At 33.1% G+C, this 9,983-nt stretch overlaps 1 protein-coding gene across 3 annotated transcripts in view; it reads left to right on the forward strand.

Annotated features, from left to right (window-relative positions):
- PTPRQ (protein tyrosine phosphatase, receptor type Q) overlaps positions 1 to 9,983 on the forward strand; it is a 179,937-nt gene that overhangs the window by 134,095 nt on the left and 35,859 nt on the right. For all 3 annotated transcript variants that reach the window (XM_023521148.1, XM_023521153.1, XM_023521158.1), the window contains exons 36-37: positions 6,503 to 6,602; positions 9,117 to 9,245. In XM_023521148.1, coding sequence (XP_023376916.1) covers positions 6,503 to 6,602; positions 9,117 to 9,245 — 229 coding nt within the window. The remainder of the gene's footprint in view (positions 1 to 6,502; positions 6,603 to 9,116; positions 9,246 to 9,983) is intronic.

Here is a 9,983-nt window from a genome sequence, read left to right on the forward strand (position 1 = left end):
CTCACATGAGTTTTCTACCTGGCTATTGGATGTTATGGTTTTGTGAAAGTCAGATTCAATCTGATGGATCAAGGCACCAAAGAGCACCCTCCAGAAATGTCCCTGATCCATGATCTGACATAAATAAAAGGCCATGGAATCATAAGGGTTTTCAGAAAAGGAACATTGCCAAGGAAGATTGAGTAGGAGTTCTCAAAAAGGAAATAAAGTTGACCATTTCTATAATAGTTGGCTGTCAATGGCAAAAATGGTTTCATGGCTGTGAGAATGGGGGCAAGCACATAATAAAGTACATTGATATAATACCCCTGTATTCATCATAAGATGACAAATGATGTTTGAGTCTTTTTTCTCTCAAATATATCATGTATTGGGATATATGATAGCATTTGCAACAGGCTAGTGGCTCTCAACATTCTTGACAAGCCTGATAAAGACTGTGTAAGTGATGAAAGTGTGTATGTGATCCCCGACTTCAGCGAAAGAAGTATAGATCCCATTTAGGCCATCAAACAAGCAATAGATATACATTCATTCACTGCTTTTTTGCACACCACAGGCAATGAGCTCCAAGCTGAGTTACCTATCAATAAAATTTTCAGGCTGTGGTCCTAAGTTAATATAGGGCAAATACTTCTAAGACAGACCATTTTGATAGACTGGACTAAAAAGTTTATGTTCAGTGAAAAGAGCTAACAAAAGTACAACTGAGAAGGAGCCAGGCAGAGCTTGTCTGGATCAACATAAATGGTTATGAGAGGAGTTTACGCTTAGAGAAATCTTGATCGCCTATAGGAATAAACTTGGGAGATGACATGCACCATTATTTTAATCCTAAAGAAATACAATGTATTTGATTTTTTCTCACTCAGGATTGAGCATTAGCATTTTTATTAACAAATTTACAAGAATCTCTTTTAAACTTTTTGAAAATCCTCTTTAGGCATATCAGTTCATGCACACTGCTAGTAGGCAATGTTTTGATTGCAAGGTTTAATTATAGAAGATTCCTGTGATTTGAAGACCAGACACTCCTTTCTGCACCTTACAGGATTTCATTAACACTGAACAAGATGAAACCTTAAACCCTATGGCAAAAGCACTCCGTGATTGTTTTCTTCTGTCATAACACTTCTTGTTTAATTATTATGGTAACAATGAAAAGGTACAGTATGCTCACTTAGAAACAGAAATAGGGAGTCTCTATGTTTTTTTGTTGTTGTTTGGTTGGTTGTGTTTTTTCTTTTTTGTTTTGTTTTGTTTTGTTTTGTTTTGTTCGCAGCAAAAAGACCACTTGCCCCCTCTCCCCAAACAATAGAGGAACAGGAAGTTTTATTATTAATGAGGCAGTGGAAATGTGGTCATGAACCTCATAAACTTTGCAATCAGACAGGCTTATTTCAGGCACTTTTGGCATGTATCAAATTTATGTAAACTTGGGTTAGTTATTTAAGAAATTAACTTCTGAAACCTTATTTCCAAAATGAGAAGAATAATACCTACCTCATAAACTAACTGGGAGATTAAATCTGATGAACAAATGGATAAATGAATATGATAATGTTTATCAATAAAGATACCAAACATTATTCATGTGCCAGGACTTTTATGAGTGTTTTTATACGTAACCTTGTATATTCTTTACTACCCTATAACCTGATTTCCTGTTTATATATAGCCTCAGTTTATTGGTAAGAAATCTGAAACTGGGTCTTTAAGCAACTTGAGCAAGGTTGCAGAGCTAAGAAGTAGCCGAGCCAGTCTTAAACCCAGGCGGCATGACTCAAGTTGGTGTTATACTTGTAGCCACTGTTACCACTTGGCCTGAAAATCGTTAAGTGCTCCGGGAGCTTTCAATTTCATTACTATTGGTGATATTCGTGCTCCCACAGACTTCTTATCCTTGCTGTACCATTTTCTCTTCTAAACATTTTAAATTATTTCTAGCTCTTCTCTTTTCACCTTCTTGTCTCAGTTTTTGAGGTTAACATTCACATAAGAGTATACTTTATTTTTACACATAAAGATGCAATAACGACTTTTTATTTTTTTAACAATGAGTAAGTCTCTTTTTGCTACATTCTGGAAACCACTGTTTATTATCTACTTTTAATATTTTGCCACTCTGATGTATGAAAACAACATCTGTCTTGGGTACATTAATTTGTATTTCTGGAATCATGAAATTGAGTGACTTTTAGTAAATTTTTGTGGAGTATTAGGATATCGAAGGTGCCTAGGCCAAAAAAGAACTGCTTATATTTAAGTTCTGTTAAAAGAACTTATTTTCTTTTAAGATCAATAATAATCTTAATAATAAGATCATGTAACATGCACCCATATCAAGATCCAGACATTGACCTATAAGCTTGATAACTCTTTTAACTCAAGCTTCTTAACGTATAAAACTGGCTTAATAAATCAGATCCATATGTTGAGTTTAGACAATGAATATTTTAATCAAAAGATGATACTTATGAAAAATTAATTAGTACTTCATAATTATAAGCTTACTTACAGTAGTACATTTTATTTTGCAAATACAATATAATTTAATTTGACCTTTCATAGAATTTTCTCTAGTAAGAAAATGATGTGTACTTATTCCAAAAAGATTTATGTTTGTATTTTTAAGCGAAAGAATTGTATTTTCTATGAAAGGATTTGAATAAGTGACTTCATCCTGTACTGATAATGCTCTGTGGCTACATGTATAGCAATGAATCAGAATTTGTACTCACAATCATGGCACATTTTGTCCTTTCCTAGTGTTAATTTTGTAATACATGTGCCCAAAGGATTACATATTGTTTATTAATATGTCGTATGTCATTTCTTCACTTCACTTGACTAGTGCTTTGAAATGGTAATCTAATCTGAAAAAAAATTATTTGTGGTCTATGAAATCATTTTTCTCTCCCTCTGAGTTCTGAGGTTCTATGATTCAATACTACCTGATAAAGCTTCTTTATTAATCTTCATGTTTCCTTTCCCAAGCATATCCAATTAGAGTCAGCATTTGAAAATTCATAAAACAAAGCATTCGTATTTTAATGTATAAAAAAGATGTATCTAAAATACTTTATGAGCTACATGCTGCTATAGTGTCTTCTAAAGTTAGTTGTAGATTCTAGAGGATCATAAAACTCTGATAACTCTGAGATTCAGTATTCATTCAAATCGACCATGCAGAATAGCCATAGGAACCCTTTCATACCATTAACATTTTATAATCACCAATCTTGGGAAAAAAGATGAAACATTAATCCTTGCATATTTACAGATAGTTAACCTATTTTATGTTGTCACTTGACTTTAATACTTTTTTACACTAAAATTATAAATTACAAATCATATAAATTAAAATTGATTATAATTTTAATTGGTAGTTGTTTTTTAAATAAATGAAAAATAATTTTTATATTCTTATTTGATTCAATGCCTGATCTTCAACCTGAAAATTTTTTATCTCTTTCAAAGTCAATATTTTTATTAGTAAACTTAGCAAATATTTATTGAGCATTTATTATGTTTGGTACTATTCTCTGAATTTGAAATACTGTTCTGAAGAAAATAAACAACCCCTGTCCTCAGGGAGCTTACATTTTGGACAGATAATTAATAATAAGGATAATAAATAAATGAATTGGAAAATATATTAAAAGGTGATAAGGGGTACAGAGAAAAGAAAGAGTGGAATACTATGCAGCGGATGTAGAAGGGCGGAGGCAGGAAGTGAGCGAGTTGTATCTTTCAGTTTTAAATAGTGGTGTCTTAGTTTTCTCGAGCTGCCATAACAAAGTACCATAGACTGGAGGTTAGAAGTGCAAGATCAAGGTTCAGTCAATTTGGTATCTGGTGAGGGCTCTCATCCTGGCTTGCAAAAGGCCTCTTTCTCACTGTCCTCACATGGCCTTTCCTCAGTGTGTGTGCATAGAGGGAGAAAGTCAGCTTTCTGATGTCTCTTATAAGGACACTAATCCTATTGGACCTATTGGATTAGTCTCAACCCTTATGACCTCATTTAACCTTAATTACTTCCTTACTCGAAATGTATTAACACTGGGGCTTATTCCTTCAATGTATGTCTTTTGGAGTCACATATTCATTCATAAGGGGTGGTCAGCATAGACTTCAGTGAGGTGATATTTGAGCAGACCCTTGAAGATAATAAAATGGCTATCCAGGCAGATACAAGGGCGATACTTTTCCAGGCAGAGCCAGAAGCTGACGCAAAAGCCCTATATCAAGAATGACTTGGTGTGTTCCAGGAACAACAGGGAGGCCAGTCTGACTCCAGAGGAGTGAGCAAGGTGGAGATAGGAAGGGGAATTATACTTAACAGGGAAGCAGAGAGTTAATGAGGGGCCAGGTTATATAGTCCATTGGAAGGATTTTGGCTTTTCTCTGTGAGAGATGGTGATTTTAAATAGTGAGGTAATGTTTTAAAAAGATGAATGTTGCTTCTATCTTGAGAATATATAGAAAGAAGACAAGGAATGAAACAGGGAGACTTGTTAGGTGGCCATATAATAATTCCCATAAAATGAGATGTTGGCCTGGGTCAGAATGCTAATAGCAGGGGTAGTGAGAAATGAGTAGAGCATGCAGAAAAGTTTTGAGTAGTATAATGAACCCCCAAATACTTACTAATTAAATTTAATAATTTTTAACATTTTGCCACACTATTTTATTTGTGCATTTGTTCTTTTATTTCCAAAGTATTTAAAGTAAATCACGGAAAGCGATATATTCCACCCTGAAATACTTTACTGTTTCTCTAATAAGTACATTTTTCTCATATTGTCACAGTTAAACAGAATTAACAATAAATTCTTCATATTAAATAATATTACCTATATTTTCAAATCGTCCTCTGATTTTGTTCTTTGTACTTTGTTTTAATCAGGATCCAAAAAAGAGATTCACACATTATCTTCGATTGTTGTGTCTCTTAATCTCTTTTAATCCAAAAGAGACGTCCTCCTCTTTTTTCCCCCTATGACATAGACTCACTAAAGTAACCAGTAGAGCTGTCCTGTAGGAGGTCCCATATTCTAGATTTGTCTGATTGCTTTTTCTTGGTTTCATTTACTTTTACTTCTTTCACTATTTTTACTTTCTTTTTAATTAGAAATAAGATTTAAAAAGTTAAATATTCACAATAACAATTTTTGGCAAGGATTCTTTACAGGTGTTGCTGCCTAGATTGAAATACCTCACATCAATAGTTGTTTAATATCTGGTTGTCATGTTTTCAATGACATTAAAATTGATCAGTAATGGTAGCAGTAGTGACATGATTCTTCATTGGAAAGTTGCTTTTTTCCTCCTTATAACTAGCAAATAATTAATGGGGTAATATTTTGGCATCTTATCCAATTAGTAAATATCCAATTTCCTATCATCCTCATAACCATTTCAGAATGCATTTAATGATTGTTACCTGAATCAATTATTTTGTTAGGAATATAAAACTGAATTTTTAATTTTATTATTCCTGACACATTTATTAAACAATGATCCTCAAATAAAGAGTTTTATTTCCTTCCTTAACTAAAGCAGTTGTTTTTTAATTCATAAAATACAGTTCATATGAGAAAGCCAGAAAAAAAATGCCTCATTTTCTCTCTTTAATTATAAATTTTTAGAGTAAGGAAATGGTACTCTGGTATATATAAATTAACATTTTTTGTTTATTTTTTTATTTCTCTTACGTTGTATAATATCAAAATTCATAGACTTTGACTCATATATTGACTCTATTTCAGTCAATTTTAGTTTTTAATTATTATAAAGTTTAAATTGTTCATTCTTTGACTAGTAGGAACCTCTTCAAGAAGATCTTTTAGTCTTTTCATATCATTAGTCTTTGATGGCTTCTTAGCTTTATTGCTCCATTAGACATATGAATTCTTTTGGTTCCCTACTCCTACTTTGGAATTACCATCTCTCCAAGTTTTCTTAGTTACTTTAATGAAAAGAGTATATACTTTGAATATAAAGTCAACAGGATTCCCTCAAAGATTTTGGATGTGTTCTATGAGAGGACGAGAGAGTCAGGTATGACTCTAAGGTTTGGGCCTGAGCAACTGGAACTATGAAGTTACCATCAACTAGAAGTGGAGGGATGCAGGTGAAAGAAGGGAAGTATAGGAGTTTAGCTTTGGAAATGTTGATTTTTAAATTTTAATTACACTCTACTAGGCAATTGGATATACAAGTAGGTTCAACAGGTAACAATTAATTAGTCACCATCATATAGATGAAAATTAAAACCATGAGGCTGGATGGACTCACTAAGGGAGTGAGTTTCGGTAGACAAAAGAGATCCAAGGATTGAGCCCCAAAGTTAGAAGATATAGAAGAGTAACAAACACATTTGTACATTTTATTAGTATTCTTCAGCAATATTCCAAGAAAATATTTTTTTATGTTTTGAGATCCAAGAAAGTACTCCATAACAATAATTAATGATAATCTTATACTTCCTCTCCTTCAGGTGAAGGACTTTCAGAAAGAACTGTAGAGATTATTCTTTCAGTCACTTTGTGCATCCTTTCCATCATTCTTCTTGGAACAGCAATTTTTGCATTTGCAAGGTAAGATTTATCTGTACTCACATTGCTAGGATGCTTTATGGGAATTATTCAGTCATATTCCAATCAAGAGAGAGAAGCCACAACAGTTACTTGAATGGGAAACATTTAATAAAAAGAATTATTAACTAATAGAAATAGTTAACCACGAAAGTGAGTAAAAAAGAAATCTAAGAGGTCTAGAAATAATAAGTGCAACAAAGAAGCTTCTCTCTCTAGGCTGAGAGAGGACAAATAAAGGAACTAAGAACCAGAAAAAAACCCACTCCCAAAGCTAACACGGAATGGCTACTGCAAGCACATGCAGCCTATTGCCTATCAGTGAGCAAAGAAATATGACAGAAGAAAGGGGCTGGAGCTGTTCTATAGAAGCTACCCGTTATTATTGGAGGGTAGGCAGGCTGGAATTGGTCCTGGAGAAGAGACCTATGCTTGCTGGACGTTGTGGATAAGCTGGATTTCCTTGGTATCATTCACCCATGGGAAAAGCATACACTTCAGAGGCAGCTAGAGCTCATCCAGGTGAGCGGCTGGGCTCCCATAGTGAATAATAATATTGCAGCATGAACCCACGAGGGAAGTGTCTTCCTGTCCCTATTCTCTTGCAGGGTCACTCTAGTATCCTCTGTTAACAAAGCTTAATATCCTGCCAGCTGGCAAAGGAGAAATGTTATAGAGTCAAGCTCCAACATTACAAAGCAGGGCAACAAAGAGTGGATTTCAAGCTGAGAGACAATAAAGTGAAGGTGCTAGACTTTCTACATTTTTAAAATAATTTATAACTATGATAGATTTAATTAAAATATTTTAATCAGGTCTAAAATTTAAAGTTAATACAGAGGAGATCATTTTTATAGTAAGTATATAGCACTTTAAAGATGTCCAACTTCTTTTTACAGTGGGCCCCTTTCTCATATGTACTTTACCAGCATTTCTCTACTACATTTTCCAAGTGTCCTTCCAAATTCTCAACATCAGTCTCTTAATTCACCTATTGTTTATAGGACCTCAGAGGGAATCTTAGTTATGATCCTAAAATCTACTTTCGTAAGGTAGATGGCTGAGTTTAAGGAAACTTACATTTGCAAAAGTAACTATTCTACTATTTTCCTAAGTAGTTCACTGGGCCTTATATTTATTTTATCTGAAGAGCATTGTCCTATATAAATTATGCCCACGATCAGTTTCATCTTGAATTTCTCGGATAGATCATTTGAAATGCTCTTGAAAAAGATTTTTTTTCTAATACCACATACTGTTCTCAGATTCAGCCAGAAGATAATGAAAGAAAATCCTTATTCTAGGCATTTTAAAGACATATTATGTAAGATATGGGTGCTGTCCCTAAGAGGCACACATCAGTCATATTTATATTGTTTTCCTGCTCTAAAATCTGTTCTGACTTCTCATTTCCTTCCCGGATGAACTCCTTATGAGGGCAAGAAATGGTCCTCTCTTATTCTCTATCACTTTCTTACATCTCTTCAGACAAACAGATCTATCCTCACCTGATCATTCCCTTAGGCTTTTATACAACTCTCCTTTCGTTCAATCTACTGGAAGTGTGCCTCCTCCTCCTTCTCCTTCTGGAACACCCAAGTCACATCCTACTTCTTTACTTCTTCTAAATACTAAGAATTATAATCACTTACATAACGCTTTATAACTAATCAGATACTGTCTTATGAGTTTTAATTTGCATCTTTTTTTCTCTTTTTATGCTTTTCTAAATTTAGATTCTGCTTCTCAACTAAATTTTGTAATGTCCTTAAGGATCAGGACAATATTTTATACTTCCTATATCATCTTCAATATATAACTCAATAAATAATACATACTTGAAATGTGAAGGATAGATAGAAAAGCTAAATATTACTCTGTAAATTACCACACTATGTTATAGACAAATAAGCGTGTAAATGGCTTAAAATGAAAAGACATTAGTTTGAATCTCAGATTCATGCGACTTTTATTTTTGAACCTGAGTTTTCTGATTGTAAATAAAAATATACTTCACGATATTTTTTAAAAGTCAAGAAGACAGTTCAAAACACATTTTTATGTATTTTCACATATGTAAAAATGTTATGTGAATGTGAAAACAATGGAGCATTGTGTTTTAGCACTGGCGTTGATAACAATGAGCTATTTCCACTTTGGCATATTTCTTGTGACAAATCCATGAGACAGCTAGAGGGGAGGAGAAGCAAGCTCACAACATCAGTCTCATTTGCCCTATATTTTAACTGTGCCAATGACTCAATTATTAATCAACTAATTCTCATTAAAATTTGAAACTTCAAGAAAACAACACGTTAAAAAATAGGTAGTAGAATAGGTCTTATGGAATTAAGATGGAAAAAAAAGTTGAGTAGCTGTAAAATTGCAATATATTCAGAGAAGTGATCCCAACAAAGACATTATTTGACTAATGTCTTTACTTAAAAAGAAAATTAAACTTAATTTCATATGCTTTGTGTGACATTTTCTTTTTGAACTTTATTACACTTATTTTAGAATTCGGCAGAAGCAGAAAGAAGGTGGCACATACTCTCCTCGGGATGCAGAAATTATTGACACTAAATTCAAACTGGATCAGCTCATTACAGTGGCAGACCTGGAACTGAAGGACGAGAGATTAACGCGGTGAGCACACTCCTCTGGGTGAACAGTGGTCCAGAGGGCCTGAAGCCATGACCCTGTTCTGACCTATGCTTGTTGGAAGTGTTTGTGGGGCTCCTATTTATACAGGTCACAGAGATCTTCTTTCAAAGGGTGACCTCCATCTTCTACACACTTCTCACTGGTGTTCAGAGAATCACTTAATCTTCTTAATACTTAAGAGTTCGATATATCTGAACCTCAGACTACAATGTTCAAGCTGGATTTTTTTTCTGAGACAAATATTTTTACACATTAAATCTTTAAAATTGTGTTTAATAATTCACTTCATATGATAGATGTTTTTATAGCAGATATTCTGGGAGTGTCCACATTTTTAATCAGAAGTTTAAAATAATTAAATTTGTAACTACTTGATATTGTTTATATCATTCATATAAAAACCTTTCTTATAACTCCTTACTTTAGTATATAGTATAAAATTACATTAAAAGTCTAAATTGTGTATTGTTACTTCATTTTTCAAATTGCTTAATATTTAAAAATTAAATACAAAGTAAAAATTACTTGTAGGAGGAAAAGTAAAAAATGTGTGTACTAAATGTCAAATGACACTTCATCAGTATGCATTAGAAATAGTAAAGTGAATGATTTTAAAGAATAACTAATTTAAAATCTTTTAAAATCATCATAAATTATTCAAAATGTTGGCACATTCAAAAAACTTCTGTCTTGACATGACTTATCAAATTCTTAATAAAC

Source organism: Pteropus vampyrus, unplaced genomic scaffold, assembly GCF_000151845.1.
Source record: "Pteropus vampyrus isolate Shadow unplaced genomic scaffold, Pvam_2.0 Scaffold9, whole genome shotgun sequence".
In the NCBI taxonomy this organism is placed as follows: Eukaryota; Metazoa; Chordata; class Mammalia; order Chiroptera; family Pteropodidae; genus Pteropus; species Pteropus vampyrus.